Source organism: Cephus cinctus, unplaced genomic scaffold, assembly GCF_000341935.2.
Source record: "Cephus cinctus unplaced genomic scaffold, Ccin1 Ccin1_scaffold0153, whole genome shotgun sequence".
Lineage (NCBI taxonomy): Eukaryota > Metazoa > Arthropoda > Insecta > Hymenoptera > Cephidae > Cephus > Cephus cinctus.
The window spans coordinates 621,271-641,997 of NW_014332881.1; the positions used below are offsets into that span (position 1 = coordinate 621,271).

The window sequence follows — 20,727 nt, forward strand, 5'->3', positions numbered from 1 at the left end:
ATGATGTGTCATAACCTGAGCTCAATAGAACTTAACTTCTCCGTGTGATCGTTGTCGAAGATCGTACTAGATGGATTCGTAGTATTCTGGTGAAGCGCATGCTTAAAGAAGCTTGTCCCTCCTCAGAGATACGAATTTAGTCATTGTTATAGAAAGATAAGACCTGTCCATGAAAGATTTTTCTTATACACTTGGAGTCGTCTGCAGAAGGAAAAATGTCAACGATTAGTCGCACCGCTCCCTTTTGCGATTACTTTAACCTTCATTTATCTTTCCCCTGACTTCTCTTTGATACGTATGACAATCAAAAAACCTATCACACTTTGAATACATTTCGGAAGAGCGTCTCGCCATTAGCTCCCGGTAATACCAATGTTAACCCGCAATAAACTTCAGCCACCCCATAACGACAAAAAAGAAAATACCCCTCACGAAGCTTCAGAACTGTCATGGCGTGCCCATTCCAACGGAACTGGATGGCATATCATAGATTCTTATCCCGATAACCCACACTGAAATTGTATTAGCACCATCTATGAAAAGCAATCCGGAGGACTACTCGTCCTGCGAATAAAACGAAGGACGCTCTCGACAGGTAAATCAGACTTGCGAGAATAGATGGGATTTTGCTCAGCTGCAAGCGATCGACCTTGGCCTAATATCGTACGGCAGTGAAGAATCGTCTCCGGGGAAGGATAACTATCAATGATAGGATATCGACTGAAAACGTGAAGGTAGTAAAATATCAGAGATAACATAGAATAAGTCGAATATTCCAGGAATCCAAGGAACGTCAAAGGGATGTAGAGGATCCCTAGGAAAAAAGACTTGCGTGCGTGGTATAAAGTTGCAACTGGTTAAGGGGATTCTAGACCTTGGCCTAAATAGTGAGCAGGGAATTAGGCAAATCGGGGAGCTGAAGTCGAGGATGCCGAGGTATTGATGCAGGCTGCTGGTTGACAGGAGCCCCTAGCCAAAGCTACCTGCAGCCCAGACCTATAATATCCAGGCAGGCCTATACCCTGGCCAAGCGGACGCACGCGCATTGCCATTCTCATGCTAAGAGTGGGATCGCACAGGAGCACGAAGAAGGGGTCCTGTGTCCTGTTTACAGGATAACAGGATCCTTCTTCAGTGTCGCGATATACCCCGACACTACAAGGACGTTCTGTTTGTTCCTCGTAATGCGCTCCTAGTGGTGTTCGACTGTCGTGCGGCAACAGGTGAGGATCCTACGAATATTCGGAGCCAATTGCTACAATTGTAACCCGATACTATAGCGTTGATGAACTTGGAGATAAATCGCAGCAACAGGAGCCAGAAATAAATAATTCACCCGAGTAAAACTCTCCGCGTACTGATCTATTAAGTCATGCAGAATATTGTACGTGAAACTATAAGTTCATGGATTTCATCATTCACGCGTAAAATCCAGTTTACTAAATTTTTTCTATCTCAAAACAAGGGAAGTAGGATTTCTGATCGCATATAGCATAGTTCATCCGTTGTCGACATAGAAATCCAATGTCTTGTCCGATATCGTCGTGTCTTATCCAACCTGATCCACTACACCAAGTGTAACGTGGTAATACTCACTATAAAAACGATTAGCTAATTTTATTTGTCAAATAACCCAAGCACCTACTCCAGTGTAGAACGGAGCTATGTATTTCTGACAATCGCTATGTCCAGTCGATACCCAGAAGCATCTATTCTTCAGAAGTCGCCTTTAATATCTTAAAGATAACTTTAGGGCTCATGTGCTTTCTGGGTATTTTCCAAAGTTTCATTGTACAATATAACAGGCTAAACTTATACCTTACAATTATTATTTATACATAAATCATAGATTTGATATCCTGTGTAATTGAACTTTGTATCATTCTCATTATTTATATCACTGTTATATCCATTACCAAAAACTGTTTCGTAATGTTCAAGGTAATTTGTAGCTCCTGTAACGAAGCAACAAGGTACGTCTTTAACATCGCCCTCGTCCCACGCGAATTCATCCTTGAATTGGTTTTGGATTCCCCTTTGCTTTCTTGGAAAGATCCGCGCGCGACGGAAGGGTCATGCAAATTAATTATCCTCCTAAATAATTCTACGTCAGCAAACCCTTTTAGGAGTCAACTGTCTATCTCTATCTTACAGTAGGTGTAACTTGCTACTATCGTCCTAGGCATTTCCACCGGTACAACGGTAGCTTAATTTACATAGAAATGAATTTCGAGCTTGTAACTCAAGCTGGTGATATTTCAATTTCAGTCGTGATTCAGCAAAGGTTCGTGTGATATGCGCATATGAACAGAAGTAATAAAAAAAAAACAAGAAAGAAAGAAAGAAATGTATGCTCGATCAATTAACGTACCGGACGTGATAAAAATGTGTAACGCGAGACGAGTTTGGCCTTGTTAACCCCTTGCATGTCGTCATTATAAGGGACGAAGTTGAAAGCCACGAGAGAGAATTTCGTAGTTTTCAACGTATATGCTGTTGCCTCTTTCGTAAACATGCAGACGCATTAAACCGTTTGGCTTTTTTTTCAATTTTGTTCTGCTCCCCTTTTACACAATTCGGGACTCCGTCTGATTCTGAACATTAAAATTTCATTTAGGCTGAAATATTTGTCTCTCGTCGTTCCTTGGTCTCTTTTGAAATTATTTCTACGCCTCTAGAAATTATCTACCCTGCAAATTAACTATCCTTAGCCTTTTCGCTCAATTATTAAAGAGGCAAGCGATTAGTTATACATTCGTTTTATTTACCTCTCTGCCGTTCTACATCGATTGCTGAACTAGCTGCCTTCTTGTTTCTCGCGACGCAAGGTATGCAGTAGAAACAAAGAAAATATTACATAACCTAACATAACACATAACACTGGGTGAAGTGTATGAGAATTAAGGAGAAGCTGAAAGTCCTCTGAAGAGACGGGATAATAATAAGGGTTGTAAGAGAGAAACGAAAATGGAAGGGCGTACTATAAAGGTAGTATCGGTTATTTCTAAAGCTCTACGACGTTCATATTTTTCCATAAGCAGTAACGTCTCTCTTTGCTACTGTTGGACGGTGTACTTTTATGCAAACTCTTATTTCATTTTTTTCTTTCTCCTTCCTCTGTTCCTGTTACAATAAAGCTCCACCATCACTTGTCTAATTATTTCTCCCAACCTTTTAGTATATTCACCCGCAAAAGTTTATGCATACGAAATCAGGGGGCACTGTGGTCGGGACAAGCAAAAAAATGATGTGGAGTAAAATATTAAATAAAAATATTCGTATATCTTGAAGCATACATAGGGAGAGGACGAAAAAAGAAAAACAATAATTTCGACATTTAATCCTTTTTCGGATTTAGATTCAACGATTCCGTAACGCCGTCGGAAGGAGACCTTCCACCTATACCGTTTCCCATTCAATTCATCAGCCGACCAACGAGCCAATTGATTGGCTCGGAAATACAGAGGGCAATAATCGTATACCACGATCCGTGGGTTTCTATCTCTATATAGTAACAGTGGAAAAGAAATATTCACTCGAGAAAGTCCCTTGGACCAGTTAATTCTTTAAGAAAACAACGACAAGGAATAAGAATTTATGTAGACTGGGTCACGCAATGGAATTCTACGACCTTTCAAGGCGTCGCTAGACTAATTCATTTTTATAGTCATTCTCGGTTCTAAAACCATCCATCCCAACGATTTAACCTCGTGCAAATACCATGTCGGACGTTTTTTATATCTATGCAAAATTTGATTCCCGTTCCTAAAAATTTACGAGTGCCAACTCAGCCGTATTTTGTTATGATGCTCGCGTGAATATTCCAGGCTTTAAGTTCTTGTGATACTTCGTTAATATTCATTTTCATTAGCACAATGGCATGAGAAATGGACCTAGCAAAGAAAGAAAGAAGGAATTTCAAGTGAGTCGATGAGAATGCTTCCATTATGGATCATATTTCTTACACAGAGAATCCCGAGTACCTCGTCTTTTCTCCTATAAGGAGATCTAATTTATATTTGTCATACTTTGTAGATATCTCCGCGTCCCAACGCTCTCGCGTAATACCAGAGCGAGGTCATTTATATGTCAAGCATACAAATGCATATACATACTAGTGAAAATACCTTTATCGTACGTGCTCAGGACATTTCTTGAGCAATTACGTGCTACACCCAGACACCATATATTATCCTGAGATCCCTCTGAACATATTAAACGTAAGTACGTTCAATTTTATCGAGGAAATTCTCGCCACTCGGTGAGACTTAAGTCTTTATCAGTGACCCTTATCTATTTTACAGAATGTGTGCAATAGCATCTCATGGAACGTAGAACAAGGTTCTTTATCCGTATGACCTACTATACTATTATACTATAGGTAACACACTCTATTTAGGCAATTCCCAGCGGGTTATCTGTAGTAACAAATGCATGGCATTAATCTGCACAGCTGCAACGTCCATTAAAATACACTGTTACGTCTGACTATAAAGAGACCAGCACTACTTAAAGAAATTCGAATAAATCCTCTACTTTTGTCAGACAGAATCTTATATCGTTACTCAACGAGATTTTACTATTCTACACGATGGGTTCTACTCTATGACACCCACGACTACCATTTCATTAGGCACCCTCTCACAATTTCACTCATTTCAAATAATATAAGAGGAAACTACGAACTGCGAGGAAATCGACCGTTCCGCTTCCCGGGGAAGCTACGCGACCTGTGAAACATTTAAAAGTAATAACCGTCCCTGGTGAAACGAACGAAGGTTAGGTTGCCGGATGTTCCTTATTGTAATTAAAAGAAAAAGATAGCATACGTAGTACGCTCTCTGAATTATCATTGACTCTGTCCTAACGAAGAGATTAATTAATACATGAATTTCTCTAATTGGAAATGTGTCGTTCGTAATCGCATTTCCAGGCTGTAGGAAAGTTCGCCCTTCGCTGTCAGAAAGTTAGACAGCTGTCCCGAAGTGTTGTTAACCAACGGCGTTGAATATCGTGCGACGATTTTATCTGTATACCAAACTGTAATCGAATTACGGAAAGTAAACGGGATTCTGACTAACGAAGAGGACCTTGTTCCCTCAGGACACGTGATTCTATCGTCGAACTTGAATCGTGACGTATTCAAGAACGCTCGGCTATTATACGAGTAATAATAACATTGTATCTCCAGCTATTATTCTGATAACCCGTAAGAGATTGTATCTGTGAAATAATAGTTTTGGAACCCCAGCTGAAGCAAATAAGAAGGAGATATAGAGAGAATGTGAAATTTCGCTCGAGGGAAATATTACGAGTTTCGTAACGTGAATGAAATTAAAAAGAGGATAGTATCGGGCTGACGTGCGTGTTACATTGTCAGAACCAGGGAACGTATTACTGCTTTTATATCGTTTTATTTCCCACGTCATTTTTCTCTACAATTTTTTATTTCATTGCTTTTTTTAATTTTCTCTTTTTATCTGTCTCCTCTGTTCCTCGTTCTCTCGCTACGGTCACGCACGTCATGCAATTTTCAAATAGCGCCCAACGACTCGCTGTCACTCAGGATTACTCTTTTATCGACAGAATACCGAAAGACTGGTATTGGATGAGCTCCGGTAACATGTTCTCGAAGTTCAAGAGTAGCAGTGCACCGAATGCTCTCGAATCGAATCCCATATGGCATCAATTCGAAGTGGGCAAGCAATCGGCGACTGCTGGCCCGGAACATGTCTGGAGGATTTTGGACGCATATCGAAAATGCGACGGCAAGGTAAGAATATATAAAAGTTAAATGCGCACAAGAGAGAGAATGTAGATACTAGTGAATTTGCATTGTAAAAAAGAAAAGGGTAGGAATATGTATTATTTTATATATAGAGTTTCGTGAAATCGGACAGCCCTTGCAAAACCATCTTACATAATGCATAACGCATTAATTCGACGACTCGCCCCACATGAATATTAAATTTACTGACCCATTAGCGACCAAGCAAAAATGGGATAAACTGGAGATCCCGGATTTGGGGGGGGGGATTACGGAATTTTTGTTAAATTATTACATTGTATAATGCCATCATGTTTTAGGTTTGTAAGGGGCGGAAGGGAAAGATAATGAAAAATTTTCCTTCAAAACTAGTCTTTTAAAAAACACGACGCTATTCGATTTTATTGGAAAAAAAATACTAACGAAAAATATATAACGTTAGCAGTTTGTAGTTATAGCGATGAGACATAAATTATTTAATAAAATAAAAAGGACGAATGGTAGACAGCCAGAAGTTTCTTTTTTATTTTATTAGATCGTTCGTTCTTCATCCAGGATCGTCAGGCTGCTCTATTTTTGCTTGAACGTTGATGGCTTAATCGGCACGTTGTTGTGTGACGATATCGTACAGCTGAGTGTAAAATTTGCAGGAGGTGTCGATATTCCTCTTCGAGAAACGATCAGTGGAGAAACTTCATAAGCCAAAACGCAAGGAAACCGTCACGGAAATTTTACGTGTTGGCGTACGTCAATTGGAGCGCTATCGCCATCCAAAGATATTACAGGTAAGTTTTATGGCGGTGGAGAATAAATTATTCAGGTTTCTTACATCCTTTCATCCCTTTATGAATATTTCAAGTAACATTCAATTTTTCATCAGGTGATGCATACCGTGGAGGAGTGTGCGGAAACCCTGGCCTTTGCCTCTGAACCCGTATTGGCTAGTTTAGCTAACGTTTTAGCATTCGAAGAACAGAAAGCCAATGCTATGGCACAGTCCTCCACTGCTCAGCAACAAAATGCACAGACTCCCAGTCATCGTCCTGTTTTCAGCAAGGAATACGAGATGCTGGATATCGAGCTGAAGTATGGATTATTACAGGTGAGTTCTTATATAACGATGAAATTTTAACGTAGGCTACATGATACCTAGAGACCTGTGTTATAGATCACAGAGGCACTATCCTTTCTGCACTATAGCGGACACGTGCTCCATAGAAATGTCTGTCCAAGCAGTATCATTATCACAAAGAAGGGAACCTGGAAATTGTCCGGTTTAGATTTTATTGGTACGATGTGAAATTTTCGTACAAAGTTATTTTCTCACTTTTTTATTTTTATTAATGTATCGAGTGAACTGACTGATTACAGAGCGCGTGAGTGAGATAGATGGTTTGGAACCGGTGCCTTGTCAGTCTTGGACCAACAAATTATCAAAAATGGCTCAACCGAATCTCGATTATATTGGTGAGTAATGCGTTTATATAGTATAATGTGGATGTATGCACAGTGATTTCATCCTATTCCCCCTATTATTGGATTTGTTTGTTTGCCAATTCCGCAGCTCCGGAAGTGCAACAGGACCAAGTCTGCAATATACTGAGCGACATGTTCAGTCTAGGAATGGTAATATGCGCAATATTCAATCAGGGTCGTCCTTTGATCCAGGCGAATCATAGTTGCTCTTCGTATCTAAAGCAGCTTGAAACTGTGAGTATGCTTTATTCAAAGTAGCTTGAAAGCCCAAAGTCTGTTTGTGGATAAAAGATGAAAGCGAGAAAGGAAATGGGTATAAGGAAGTGGAGACGTTTATTAATGTGGAATATTCCTTTGTTTACAGCTTGATGATCAAGTCCATAATATTCTACCGCGAGTACCTGTACCTCTTCAGGAAGCTGTGGTCAGACTGCTCCATAAGGACCCTAGACAAAGGCCTACTGCGCAGCTGCTCTCTCTTATTAAATATTTTAGGTAGAGATTCTATATTTAGAATCGTGAACGTAACGCTAATTAATTTTCTTCTGTGTTCCAGCGATCCCTCGGTGCACGCTTTGCAATTTCTCGATGTAATTAATATGAAGGACTCTACGCAAAAGGCACATTTTTATAGAAACACCCTGAAGGAAGTGTTGCCTTATATACCACGAGTAAGATCTTGGTTTTTTAAAAACGAATTGTTTTTTCTTCTTTTTTTGCTTCAAAACTCCGATAATCAATATGACAATACCGTTTCTCGTGTTTCAAAAGAAATTATGGTATCAGCACATTTGGCCCTATTTGCAAGCAGAATCAAAATCGCAAGAGGCTTTCGTTGCTGTACTACAACCGATGCTCTACATTATACAAGACAGTACTGTCGAGGAGTATGAAAAAGTAATTCTACCCTCATTCAAGTGAGTCTTTTGCACTATAAACATGATAGTGACACTCTGGAACATAAATTATATCCGTTGCTCTGGTATTTTAGAGCTGTTCTTTCGACCCCAAAATCGATTCAGGCGACCGTGATACTGTTAGAAAATTTACATTTAATTTTGGAAAAGACCCCACGAGACGATATTAGATCCGAAGTCTTGCCAGTTCTTTACTCGGCTTTTGAAAGCTCTACAATTCAAGTCCAAGTGCGTACGACCTTTATCGTTTGGTTGTCAGGATAAATTATTCTTGAATTTTGTTTCAATATATTATTGATCCTTCAGACAGCAGCTCTGGTTGCCGTTTCCAATGTGACGGAATATTTAGATGACATGGCAATACGAAGGATAGTTCTACCGAAGTTGAAGTTTGCCTTTGAAAGGAATTCCACCGACGTCAGAATACTAATGAACGTCCTTTCCTGTATTTTGGATCGACTGGATAAGCAGCAGATCATCGACGAGGTCCTTCCACTACTCTGGGATGTAAAACTTCAGGAACCCGAGATCGTTATGCGGGTTTTAAGTAAGTGATATTGTCATAATATCATTGTTAATTATTGTCTTATTGTGAGTTATATTTTAAACTTACCATCATCAGAAAAGAAAAATGTTTTAACGGGGATCAGAATGGTGCAAGCAGCCTTTATTAGTGTCTGCCTGCAACCTCATAACCTCAACTTATATATCTAAGCAAAGAATATTCCATTTTTAATAAGTCCGCTCCTGCAGATATTTACAGAATCATGCTAAACGATAAAAAATACGGACTCTCGGTAAACTTAATGGCAACAAGGGTGATGCCTTCCCTGCTACCGCAAACGGTGAATCCGGCGCTGAATTTGGACCAGTTCACTCTGCTCCTGGAAGTCCTTCAGGAGATGCTTAATCACATAGAGAGGCAAGTACTGAAACTTGATATACTTTATCTTGTTATAATTTAAAATGTATTTTAAAACACGAAACTTCTTCTTCAAGAAATCAACGGAATAAACTCAAGCTTGATAACCTTTCCTTGCCAAGTCCGGAAAGACACCGGTCCTTGAGACATCAGTACAGTACTGACAATATGCATGCACCGCCATTCAACATACCAAATCTCAGGATTGAACAACGTAAAACATCATCAGCCGAAGATATGGCAAGAAAGAATTCAATCGGTACCATAACGACGATCCAATTGATAAACAATGGTTTTATACAATAGACTCTATCTGATCAAGCTAACATTTTTCTATAGGTTCCATGTCAATGACTGCCTCGGCCGAAAATATGGCCAGAAAGAATTCAATGGCTGGTGAGAACCCCTGTCTTATTACCATCTTCATAATACAATTATAAAGTCATATCCCATAAACTATATGTATGTACCAGGAATGTTAGGAAGCTGGTGGTTCGGTTCATCATCCTCAACAAACGACGGTAATTTCCTACGCGTAGGAAGTACCTTCACAAGTCGTCGATTGTCCGATAACACTTTAATGACGCCTAAGATACGTATAGCACCATCGTGCGCAAGTTCACCGGGCGGTACGCCAGGTGGCGGTTTACCAATTCGTCGACATTCCAGTACAGGACCTCAGGAACGTCGAGGATCGAACATAAATTTATCGCCGCCAACAGTAAGTAATTTATTTTTAGAAAATTCGCCTTGTACGGGTTCCTATACGTATTTACATAATCAGGGTGGCGGCATGCCGATCACAAGCAGCAGCGTCCCGTATCTTCTGAGTTCAAGTATGAACAGTATTCGCGGCTCAAGGCGTCCTTCGGTATCCTCTACGTCTTCCCAGCAGGGTACAGGACTCCTTCAACAATTTGGCTCCGGCATGGTAAGACAACTCCCCCCCATCTGCCTCAACCTCAATGGACCACCAACACTCTCTCCATCACTCCAGCCATCGGGACAGCCTTCCCACTGACCCTTGGTTACAGTGTAAGAATCGCTATGCTCCTTTACCGGCCTTTCTTATACAAGATTCCCTGTCGTCCTGGAAACTTTTAGCTAAACACTTTCACTGCTTCTTTATCTCTCTGCTTATACAATATATATAAATATATATATATATATATCGTATCAACTCTGTCCGAGGTAACTTTTATGACTGCCGTGTTCTCAAGAGATACGGGTCAATAAAATATAAATATTTAACTGGACCAAGGGAAGAAAGTAGAAAGAGAAAATGATAAAAAAAAAAGAATACTAACAGTCTTCTCAAATGACAATCTATATTCACGGTACACCTAGTGTTTTTTATGACTTGTTTATGTTACAGTACCAACTTTTCTCTGGAAGATCATAAGCGTGCCATGGGGATACCCATGGTGATTTTTGTGGCTTTTCTCTCGTCTTGCCATTTACGCCTGACAGTACTGTGTCAAATGACGTACAGACTGTAAACCTAATGGGCAATGTTATGGGTCTAGGACGTCAAGAGAACGTCAGCCACGCGATGACGTCTGTAAAGGTACATAATAGTCTGGCAGTCTCTCAGTTAAGATTACCTCGTCTTAAGGAAACGGAGTATGAGGACAATCGACAGGGATCCTAGAAAGGTCATAAAGTATGATAAATGAAATAGAGCGAATATATGGTTTTCTTTCGTTACGTCAGAGTAGATGCGGGAAAGTATACTTTAAAAATAATAATTACTTATCTAGATCGCAATCACATGAATTTTTAGTGAGCATCGCGCAGTGTCTATCCTTGGCATGCTAAGCTAGACCTGTCAGAAAAAGAAATGTGTCAATTTATTATTGAATAATAGCCTAGGCTAGGCTGAACATTATTATTCCACCATAGACTTCTAATGAGAGTGTTGTCACCTTTGGTTTTCTCTTTTTCACCTTTTCTTTTTTTTTTTTTGCTAACTCGATCAACTTCATAATCACGTTGAACAGAAGAATTATATCATCGTCGCTTTTCGACGTGTACAGTTTACAAATTAGACGATTTTCAAAGTACTTGGATTATCAGTCGAATTATACTCTAGATACACATAGGCAGCCTAATGTTAACGTTATTTACGCGTATACATATCCTTGGCCTCATTCAGAGAGAATATTTTCTTGCTAACGTAGCTTTAATAACGAGCAAATAAGTCGTGGATAAAAATCTGACGTTGGTATAGTAACTGAAGTTTAAGATGAAGATAGAGAATGAGAAGATAAAGAAAAAGATAGTAGTATATTTTATGGAAGATCAGTCTAGAAGTGAAAAATCGCAATGGCCAGTCTACCCATGCGCAATATGACTGGTGTGAACAGTGTATCGTCAATTGCCGTATTCTAATTACTGCATTAACAATCATTAATTCTTAAGGTAGCTTTTATACTCGACGGCCTGATACGAGAGAGAGAAAGAGAGAGAGAGAGAGAAATCATAACGCGCGAAAATCGCGCCATTCGAAAGTCACGAAATTAAAGATTGGGCCACCAGATGAAAGTAAAGTATTTTTCAAGCAAAGTGAATTTAACGTCATTTTTCACATTCATTCTTCAAATTGCACAGCTCCCTATTTCATTCGCCACGAGCCTTTACGTTGCCGTGCCAAATCTTAACAGAAACGTTAGGCGATGATATTTTTTCAAATTATCCCAACAGTATTTCCTTGCATGGTTTTCGTACCTGAGCAATTTCACACGGGTCGATTCGAAAAAGAAATGCTTAATTTCGAAAAACAAAGAAGAGTATACAAAAAATAACAAAGATCAAAATATATGAGCGTACAGTTAAAATAAGGTATGCACCTGATTCAGAATCCATAGAATAACGATAACCAGGAAAGTAAGGTGGATGAAGAATGTTGAAAATTGAATGATAAAAACTAATCACTTCAAATTCCGTCATAAAAAGTCCAGCTACGTCGAGTCATGAGTATATAGTATATAAGAGCGCAAGCATAAGGTTTATCTAAAGTAGTAGGTTGTGTTCGTATTCGTATATATATTTATTCTATCCCCTTTTTACTGTGATACACGGACCTATCCTATCGATCGATGTTTCATTCGGTTCCTATACTGTCAACAGACCGATATAATTATATATAATATATATATATAAATTCTAACCTGTTAAGTCTGACAGCCGTGGATTCGTCACGGCTATCTTATCAGAGGATAGTTTAGCCCATCTTCAATCACAGCTTTTTGTACCTGCAAGCATAGAGATATTTATTTACCAGATGATATAAATAATAGCGATAGTATATGATGGCAGCGGTACGCTTTTACGAATTAGCGACAGAAGAGGGTTATAGTGCACTTGCCGTAATTCGAAATAGGTAAACCCCTCTTTTATCGCCTGGATCGATTTATCATTTATAATCGGCACAAAGATTTATTGGCGGGTGCGGTCGTATAATAACGGACGCACCCTCTCTTTTATCGATACACCTTCCTAATGTGCACATTCTCGTGCAACTCATGTCCTAAAATATGGAATTTATTCAGGTCAAGATTTAGAGGGAATAACTCTTATCGTGTCAATGCATTTCATCTGTAGTAGCGATTAATGGATGGGTATAATATTATACCTAAATAATTACCTACGTAACTATAGTCATACCTATTCTATTTATGTCATGGGACACTTTGAAAGCGCTTATCGAGAGCTTTATCGCATTATTCATAATTTTGTCCCAAAACTTTTCCTACGATTAGAATTGCAAGGTAATGCAGTTTTGTGCTACGGGGATAATACAGAAAAATAAAATCTAAAAGAGAGAAATCGAGATGAATAACATAAGTTCAAAACGAGGATACAGATTATATACACTATATACATATTATATATTATATATATGAACTTCGGTATATGTGCGTCAAACGACAATGAATGGACACAATCACTACGGTAACCTAATAGTAAATGTGGTTATTGTTTTAAAAAAAGAGACGACTACAAAATTAAGTGTCCTTAACATTAAGAATGAAAGGCGCGATTGAAATTTCGATCGGTGGACACGAGTCCGATTTCTTGACAATCAACGACAATCATTTAACGATTTATCAGGACCGGAACTCGTTCCCGCATCACGTGACGCGATCTTCGAGAGGCGTAATAATTTCAATGCGTAAATTTGCAATAAACGAGAAACGTCAAAATTGCGGAGGATTGAGAAGGCGTGGGCATAGAAGTCTCGCGATTAACGATCGAAATTTCAAATGCGATTAAAATAATCATCGTTCTGTCCTAAGTGTGAACTCATTACTATACGCAACAGACAATCGATAGACAGGCGTAGACATTATTTCTATTAATCGTTAGAAAAGTATATCGCATTCCCTGTTGAAAAAATTTTACTCGTTACAAGAGTATATCCTGGTACGGCGTCAGTTTCGTCACTTTAGTGAAAGAAAACTCTTGATAATTTTATCCTCTGATACGAATAACTCTCGCGATTATCCTCTACGCGTTATTCATTAATAGCATCGGTAAATTTCATCCTTATCACCGATCGCCTCAATGCAATAAGGAAGGATCTCCTGTGACTCACGTAGTTGATATTTGTCACTTCATTTTCAAATTTAATAACTTTCTAGTCGAACTTTAAGCTGAGTCCAACGTGTGGTCCACTGTGTAGAGTATTTTTGAAGATATATAAATACTTGTGGACTACTAATACGCGACGCGCGGAATGTTAATTGGCAACCGCCAATAAAAGTTTCGGATAAAACAATCGCGAGTCAGCAGACGTAACCTCGTCAGTCCCTCAAACGATTGGTCGCACTTTATTTTATACGTTTCGTAAAAGCACTATTATATTTATTCGGAAAAGTACTGAAATTGCGTACGTCCATTTACGCGTGGTCGTGATTACGAAAATTCGAGTATACGAGGCAGCAAGCTGTACGAAATTCAAGAGAGTCGTACCGACTTAATACATTTCCTAGTGAATGTTTACAGTTTACTAGCGACTGTTAGTTTTTAATAAATGTGTTAAGTGTCACGTATACTACAAAAGAAAAAGAAATACAAAAAAATTGCAATTCAGATAAGTAGTGACACGAAGTCTTGCGTTCGGGAACTTTTGAGGAGGAAAGTTTTCGTAACGGCGCTCGATCCATTAACCAGAAATGACGAGCCTTTGAGAAATCGATTATACTCGTTGAACCCGAGGAAGGTTTATTAAACTGATCGCTTTCTCGTACGCGAAGAACGTGAAGATGGAAGGTAATACGGAGCTACTTGTTGGCGATCTCTTGCATTTAGAGTGTCAAGCGATAAAATTACTTGCAATTATTGTTCGATTTTACAAGCGTATTTTACGATCGCTCCACTTTCATATTGATATCAAATTATGGCGAATTCGAAAGATGCGGGAATTTTCGAATATGATTTATGGGATGCTGAATTCAAGATAACGCCGACAAGTGAGTTGCTCAAAAAACTCTTCAGCAAGGCTATGTGTTCAAAACAAATTATTCTTCGTAAGTTTACTTAGATAATTAAACTAGAGGGCAATCGAGGATTTTTTCTGGATTAAGAATAATCAATCATTTACTTATATTATATGAATGTCTATTTCATGTATTACTTTTTAAAAATGCAATAAAATATCCATTCTACTGATGATTAAAGGCTCGACATGAGCTTGTATGTTTTCATTAAAAACATGTTATACATGCTTTGCTACAGTACTGCTTATAAAAGAACTATCTTTATGTACAACTGATCAATGTAAATGAAATTTGTTTTTTTTTTCTTAAATTACGTTGTATCACTCCACTTAAAATGCCATGAGGTTACGGAAACTGAGGCAGGTTTCCGACTTGCATTATAGTAGCGATTTGTTTGATTCCGTGATTCCAATTCGCAAGAATTTTGTGGAAATGTGTAAGAAATCTCATATTTTTCTGATGTGCACGGACTTGCTGACTTTTTTTCTGCATCTCCAAATTCTTTCAAGTGCATTATGTCTGCTAAAAAAAATATATATGGTTATTTTTATTTTCAATAGTAAATAGGTCCTAAAACTTTACGATAGACATACCATTGTTCTCTTGATTTGCATGATATGATGCATCTTTAACATTACTGTCTTCAGACCAACAATTGCTGTACTGCACTTTGCACTTCTTCTCATGAACAAATAAACTACCAGAATTACCATATGAAACACCACAGATTTTACAAGAAAATGGCCTTTCTCCCGTGTGGGTGAAATTGTGTTCTTTTAAATATTTTAAACGTGTGAATGATTTTCCACAAGTTTTACAATGATAATTGGTCTCTCCTACAAGCAATGATCCAATATTAAAGTATAGAAACTATATAAATGCTATTTAATTCTAATGATAGTATCTAAACTGACCTGTGTGTATTGTCATATGATATTTCAGACCATTGGATGAAGCAAATGCAGTGTTACAAAAATGGCACACAAAGTGTTTATCGCCAGTATGAGTACGTTCATGTCTTATTTTATTGCTAGATATAGTAAAACTTTTATTGCAATATTGACAACTATAAGGCTTATACCCAGTATGTGTTCTCAAATGAAAACCTAGACCAGTTCTTGATGCAAATGTTTTGCTACATACATCACACAGAAATTGCTTATCAGTTTTAACTGGTGGTCCTTTCCCATGAACACGCAAATGATTATTCAGTTTGGCTTGATCTATAAATTTCTTTTTGCACACTTCGCATTCGAAGTCAGAAATTTTATCAAGCATGTTCAGTCTACAATCGTTATTGCAAATATCACATAAATTCGTACAATTTCCTATATCAAGAGCGATAAAAGTCACAGAATTTTCTTCTGGTGAATTAATTGCTTTATGTTTAACACATCTATTACTTTGTTGCTCCTCATCCTTAGGAAATCTTTGAGCAAGTGTATCTTCAAAACTTGTAGCAGTCTCAAATCTACCCACAAGCGAAATATTCGTATTCTCCACACTTCTCTCATTATTTATACCATTGTCTAATGTATTAACAATACTCTCGATTTCAGAAGTATTAGCAGAATACATTTGACAGGTTAGAGTTTTGTTGTCCAAACACAAACTACAAGAGGACTCAGCTGACACTGGCTGACACCAACTAGAGGGACACCTAGGCACCTCTACTAGAGGGACTCTAACACTAACTGACTGCAACTGACACCTAGATCTCACCGATCGTACGGATTATGGCTTCTCTGGGCTCCTCTCTTTCCCATAAACTTGATCAGACGCAATCATCCAACTCTCGGTTGATAAGTATACATATATTATAGGATGATATAAGCAGAGATGAGTACTGATACCTACTCATCTCTGATATAAGAGTAGTTACCGTTAATTGAATAAAAGAAACAAATAATCAGATTATAAATATGCAAAACAATACTCGGGAATTAGGTTTTCAATGATAAATTCTAAGCACTGCTACGGTTTAAAAGGATCTGAGATGGACAACGTGTGCAGGTTATGCCTTCAGGCTAAACAGAATATGTTGCCTATTTTTTATAAAGGGCAATATTCAATTAAACTGCTATTACAGATTAGGGAGAGCTGTTCTATCGAGGTTAATAATTTATGTACTCATGTAATTTCGAACTGTCACAGCACATACATTTCCGTGCGTGTGGATAACTGAGTGTTTGTTGTTATTTGCATTTTTTCGCGTACTTCGATGACGCAGTACGTCTCTTCCCTTCATTTTTAGTTACTGGAGAGCGATACTTTGCCAAAGCAGATTTGCAAAGGTTGTAAACTTAAGCTCACTACAGTACAGAAGTTTAGGGAGCAATGCAAACAGTCAGACCATGTACTACGCGAGTACTTCAAACTTCCAATAACTTCCAGTACTCAGGCATCATCAAGTAAGAGCTTTGTGGTAAGTTTCATAAGATTATATCAAGATTATAAAGTACTTTATAAGGCTCTTTGTAGGATATCGGAGTACAAGCTGAGATCATATCATCTGCTGAAGCTGTTCTTGTAAAAAATGAAGAAATAGTTCAAAATATTGATCCTCTGGTAGTGGAACCGCGACAGACAAACGTTGATCATGATGATGAAGATATCACTATATGTACAGTCAGTTATTCAGAGACTGACGATGACATGTATACTTTTGGAGACAATGACTCATACTCCGATGAAATATTACATAAGCTAGGAAAAGATAAGAAGGCATTAAGCATGACAAATGATAGAAAATCTAAACAGAGATTCTTGTGTCATATCTGTCAAAAGGAATATATATCCAAGAAAGCACTGTTGAAACATACTGAAGCACATTTAAATGAAAACATTTTCACTTGCATTATTTGTGGTAAAACTTACAATAATAAAAAAAAGTTAGATGATCACAATATAAAACATAATAATGAATATAATGAAAACTTTAAATGTGAAATATGTAGTAAGCCTTTTAAAGAAAAGATCGAACTCATGTACCACTTACGAGTACATGGTAAGGGACCATCTCTGAATACAGAAAATCAGTATCTATGTGATATTTGTAACAAAACATTTGTATCCAAATCAGGTCTCTGTTTACATATTAAGTCTCATACTGGTGTAAAACCATTCAAGTGCCAATATTGTCATAAAGGTTTCGCAATTTCTAGTTATATGATAAGACACGAGAGAACACACACCCGAGATAAATGTTACGTCTGTCACGTTTGCAGTGCTGCGTTCGCTTCAGCTAATGGTTTAAGGTATCATATAAGAATTCATACTGGTGAGGCAAATTATCACTGTGAAACTTGTGGCAAAGCCTTTAGAAGATTTAAATATTTGAAAGAACACACATTCACACATACTGGTGAAAGACCCTTTGTTTGTAAAATATGTGGCTCGGCTTATGGAAATTCAGGCAGTTTATTTGTACATGAAAAAAAATGTAAAGCTTATTATGGAACAACCAGTATGTCGGACACAGTTATAGGATACACTGATTCAAGTATGCAGTCACATTGTGTCATGTGATGACATAGTTAGAAAAAGGTTCAAAGTTGGGCTGGAATCTCAAAGATGATCATTATATTAATTTTTATTGCCCAAACCTTTTCCAATCATCACTTAACACATATTCAATTATTTGCACCTAGGATAAAATAAAAGAATAATTTCTTTAATATATTTATTTTTGGGTCATCTTTTTCATCATAGAGATAAGATTTACAAACAGTTTCTTTTGTACTTCTTATGTAGAAAATCCGTTGTAAAAAATATAATCGCGTTACTTTTGCATAAATATTATTGTGCACATTTCTCTCACAACACCCTATACATACTATTTAATCTCGAGCACATGTAATATCAAAATCCATTGAACTCACACTAGTTCCTTTACAATATTATAAACATTATATTATATCCTTAACTAATTTACAGATTATTTACATCAGGTTTCTATTACGATTAAGTCTTTGGTGGAGCGTCGTGTATAATATTATGATAATGCAATGGCGAACGATCAAAGTACACATGAGGAGTCGTGAGGCAAATATCAGTGAATATAATCACGATCATAGCACCAATTTTGATTTGATGCACTTTGAATCATTCTCAAGAAATCGTCTATCAATTAGCATTCACGTTTCCTCTGTATTGACATTTCTGAAGATGCAACGGCCATCCATTCATTGGTATTAGATTGGAACCAAGTAAGGCCCAAAGAATATCTACCATTAAGATTAGCATGTTGACAATGGCTAAACCACCAGCCACCATGATAATTAGCAGCGCAATCTGCAGAACTAATATCCATGTCCCTGTCCTTAGCGCTAAAAGCCATACCATTTTGATATGACAACGCATCAGTAGCATTTCCAGAATATCCCGACACGCGAAGCTTATAGCCCTCATCCTCAGAGTCCACATTAAACGATTCGTACTCAGCACGCCAATGGAATCCATAGATATCAATGAGGTCGACCTTCAGGCGAGTACAGTTATCCCTAGTCAATCTGTGCAAAGCTTCGTTACCAACCCAGAATTCATTAACAGGTGATCCAAAGCCAGCAGCGTAATCATTCCAGGTGCGATCAAAGTCAACCATACCATCAGTACGTCGAGCAATCACTATCCATCCTTTATGACAGGAAGCCAACAACGGCGCACCTGGTCCAGGTGCTAACAGAGTCAGACCATCCTTGCTGTCGCAATTACCAGGAAGAGCATCTACCATCAGCCTATATTGATCCTCGACGTGCTCAAGTTCATGGGTAATATTTGTCGCTTTGTCAAGAGATTGAGTGAGATCAAGACGCGTCATGGTGCTGTTCAAGTTCGAGATGCTCTTTTGTTGCTGATCACTCTTCTCCTGTAACTTCGAAGCGCTGACACTTAGTGCTTGAACTGTTCTACGAAGATTACCAAGCTCTTCACGAGTTAATGAAAGCTCAGCTGCTTTTCTAGCAGCATTAATATCCAAACGAGCAATTTCCCTTTTGGTATCCGACTGGTTGGCAGTGAACTTATCTTCTAATGACTGGATGGATTCGAAGAGCTGCTCCATCGATTCTCCGAGCTTCTCCATAGCAGTCACCTCGCGGGTGACATTGAAGAGCTGCTTTGAGAGGTCACGCTGAACAGTTTCCAATATTGCTATACGACTTGCCAAATAATTCTGATTTTCGTATACAACACGTTTCTCAACGATTCCCCTTTTCCTGGATACCACGGCTATCTTATGCTCGAGACTTGTAAGACGCTCTTCGATGTGACGAGTGAATGGCGAACGTGAATATCCATGTCGCATATGATGACTGGAGTGTTCCCTCGTCACTTCATTGCGCACTTCATTCTTGGACAACTGATGATCCTTATGCTCCATCGATGTCTCACACTTCAAAGATTTCATTTCGACTTGCACCGCGCTCAACTGAAACAGTCAAGAAGAGAATGTCATGATTAAAGACCTCTTTTTCAAGTGAACGTATATACTGTCTAATCAATAAATATCTCTTTCTATAAGCATACACTAGTTAGTTAATTAGTTGACAAATGCAGGCGTAATATAATATATGCACGAGGAAGACTTCTATTGTGGGTCTTCATGCCCAAGGCAACGAGACGAGTAATTAACTTGGCTTGTTGTCATTCGATCATCCTAACCACCCTGTAGTGGTGTATTGATCAAAGGAAGTCGAAGGAGGATGCTGGTCGGTTAAATTGACCAGGTGATAGGCGGCTCAGGAGAGACGCCAGGTGCACTCAGGTATGAGAAAAAGAAGAGAGGGAGTCTTGTGTGTGAGGTAACAGGCAGCCGCCCCTGCAGACGCCCCTGCAGACGCCCCTGCATCCGCAATGGAATGAAAAAGGGGGGGCTGCCATCGGAATGGAACGCACATCGAGGAGAAGGTATGGGGGAGCAGACTCGCGGCAGCTGCTAGCTACCAAAACGAGAAACAGAAATTAACGTGCCGGCTGCTAGCTGCCGGCTGGCCTGCAGGTGCAGACCCTCATGTAAATAAGTATATAGCGCCATCCGAAGTAGAACGTACGTAAACAGCGTCAATTCGCTCCTTTCACTAACAATAACTTCAATCATCTCTTTTCTGTATTCACTGCATTCTACTCATTAGAATATTGCTTTTC

General features: G+C 38.5%; 4 protein-coding genes across 9 annotated transcripts in view; 2 read left to right on the top strand and 2 right to left on the bottom strand.

The window, feature by feature from the left end:
• Positions 1 to 14,756, top strand: LOC107263313 (SCY1-like protein 2). Of its 4 annotated transcripts, XM_025080804.1 has the most exons (18): positions 1 to 1,223; positions 5,587 to 5,773; positions 6,418 to 6,552; positions 6,648 to 6,869; positions 6,936 to 7,056; positions 7,139 to 7,234; positions 7,332 to 7,477; positions 7,608 to 7,738; positions 7,800 to 7,914; positions 8,015 to 8,160; positions 8,235 to 8,388; positions 8,467 to 8,707; positions 8,914 to 9,082; positions 9,160 to 9,341; positions 9,422 to 9,478; positions 9,556 to 9,803; positions 9,867 to 10,117; positions 10,458 to 14,756. In XM_025080804.1, exons 2-17 carry the CDS (start codon positions 5,609 to 5,611, stop codon positions 10,101 to 10,103), a joined length of 2,565 nt encoding a protein of 854 aa, XP_024936572.1. In that variant the 5' UTR covers positions 1 to 1,223; positions 5,587 to 5,608; the 3' UTR covers positions 10,104 to 10,117; positions 10,458 to 14,756. The 4 variants fall into 4 exon arrangements, with proteins under 4 accessions (XP_024936572.1, XP_015585856.1, XP_015585855.1 ...); XM_015730369.2 differs by lacking the exon at positions 1 to 1,223 and having other exon boundaries at positions 5,177 to 5,773; XM_025080803.1 differs by lacking the exon at positions 1 to 1,223 and having other exon boundaries at positions 5,177 to 5,773; positions 9,867 to 10,013.
• Positions 14,683 to 16,294, bottom strand: LOC107263318 (zinc finger protein 846). 2 transcript variants are annotated; one of them, XM_015730378.2, is made up of 3 exons: positions 15,498 to 16,294; positions 15,177 to 15,419; positions 14,683 to 15,102 (listed from the first exon to the last, which is right to left on the bottom strand). In XM_015730378.2, the coding sequence occupies exons 1-3, from the start codon at positions 16,159 to 16,161 to the stop codon at positions 14,894 to 14,896; spliced, it is 1,116 nt and encodes a 371-aa protein (XP_015585864.1). In that variant the 5' UTR covers positions 16,162 to 16,294; the 3' UTR covers positions 14,683 to 14,893. The 2 variants fall into 2 exon arrangements, with proteins under 2 accessions (XP_015585864.1, XP_015585863.1); XM_015730377.2 differs by having other exon boundaries at positions 14,683 to 15,105; positions 15,498 to 16,293.
• LOC107263316 (zinc finger protein OZF) lies at positions 16,177 to 18,785 on the top strand. Of its 2 annotated transcripts, XM_025080805.1 has the most exons (4): positions 16,177 to 16,696; positions 16,838 to 17,008; positions 17,065 to 17,240; positions 18,520 to 18,785. In XM_025080805.1, the coding sequence occupies exons 1-4, from the start codon at positions 16,538 to 16,540 to the stop codon at positions 18,548 to 18,550; spliced, it is 537 nt and encodes a 178-aa protein (XP_024936573.1). In that variant the 5' UTR covers positions 16,177 to 16,537; the 3' UTR covers positions 18,551 to 18,785. The 2 variants fall into 2 exon arrangements, with proteins under 2 accessions (XP_024936573.1, XP_015585859.1); XM_015730373.2 differs by lacking the exon at positions 18,520 to 18,785 and having other exon boundaries at positions 16,178 to 16,696; positions 17,065 to 18,379.
• Positions 18,654 to 20,727, bottom strand: part of LOC107263315 (protein scabrous) — a 3,234-nt gene continuing 1,160 nt past the window's right edge. The window contains exon 3 of the mRNA XM_015730372.2: positions 18,654 to 20,011. Within this exon, the coding sequence (XP_015585858.1) occupies positions 18,713 to 20,011 (1,299 nt within the window). The 3' untranslated portion in view covers positions 18,654 to 18,712. The remainder of the gene's footprint in view (positions 20,012 to 20,727) is intronic.

What these genes read in the sequence shown, in the direction of transcription:
- LOC107263316 (XM_015730373.2), top strand. Translation starts at nt 16,538, where the DNA reads ATGATAAATTCTAAGCACTGCTACGGTTTAAAAGGATCTGAGATGGAC. An exon ending in GGGAGAGCTGTTCTATCGAG is followed by an intron (nt 16,697 to 16,837) that starts GTTAATAATTTA and finishes CTTCATTTTTAG; the next exon opens with TTACTGGAGAGCGATACTTT. An exon ending in CATCAAGTAAGAGCTTTGTG is followed by an intron (nt 17,009 to 17,064) that starts GTAAGTTTCATA and finishes GGCTCTTTGTAG; the next exon opens with GATATCGGAGTACAAGCTGA.
- LOC107263313 (XM_015730370.2), top strand. Translation starts at nt 5,525, where the DNA reads ATGCAATTTTCAAATAGCGCCCAACGACTCGCTGTCACTCAGGATTAC. An exon ending in ATCGAAAATGCGACGGCAAG is followed by an intron (nt 5,774 to 6,417) that starts GTAAGAATATAT and finishes TAAAATTTGCAG; the next exon opens with GAGGTGTCGATATTCCTCTT. An exon ending in TGAAGTATGGATTATTACAG is followed by an intron (nt 6,870 to 6,935) that starts GTGAGTTCTTAT and finishes CCTGTGTTATAG; the next exon opens with ATCACAGAGGCACTATCCTT.
- LOC107263318 (XM_015730377.2), bottom strand. Translation starts at nt 16,161, where the DNA reads ATGTATTCTGCTAATACTTCTGAAATCGAGAGTATTGTTAATACATTA. An exon ending in TCATATGACAATACACACAG is followed by an intron (nt 15,420 to 15,497) that starts GTCAGTTTAGAT and finishes CATTGCTTGTAG; the next exon opens with GAGAGACCAATTATCATTGT. An exon ending in TGCAAATCAAGAGAACAATG is followed by an intron (nt 15,106 to 15,176) that starts GTATGTCTATCG and finishes TATTTTTTTTAG; the next exon opens with CAGACATAATGCACTTGAAA.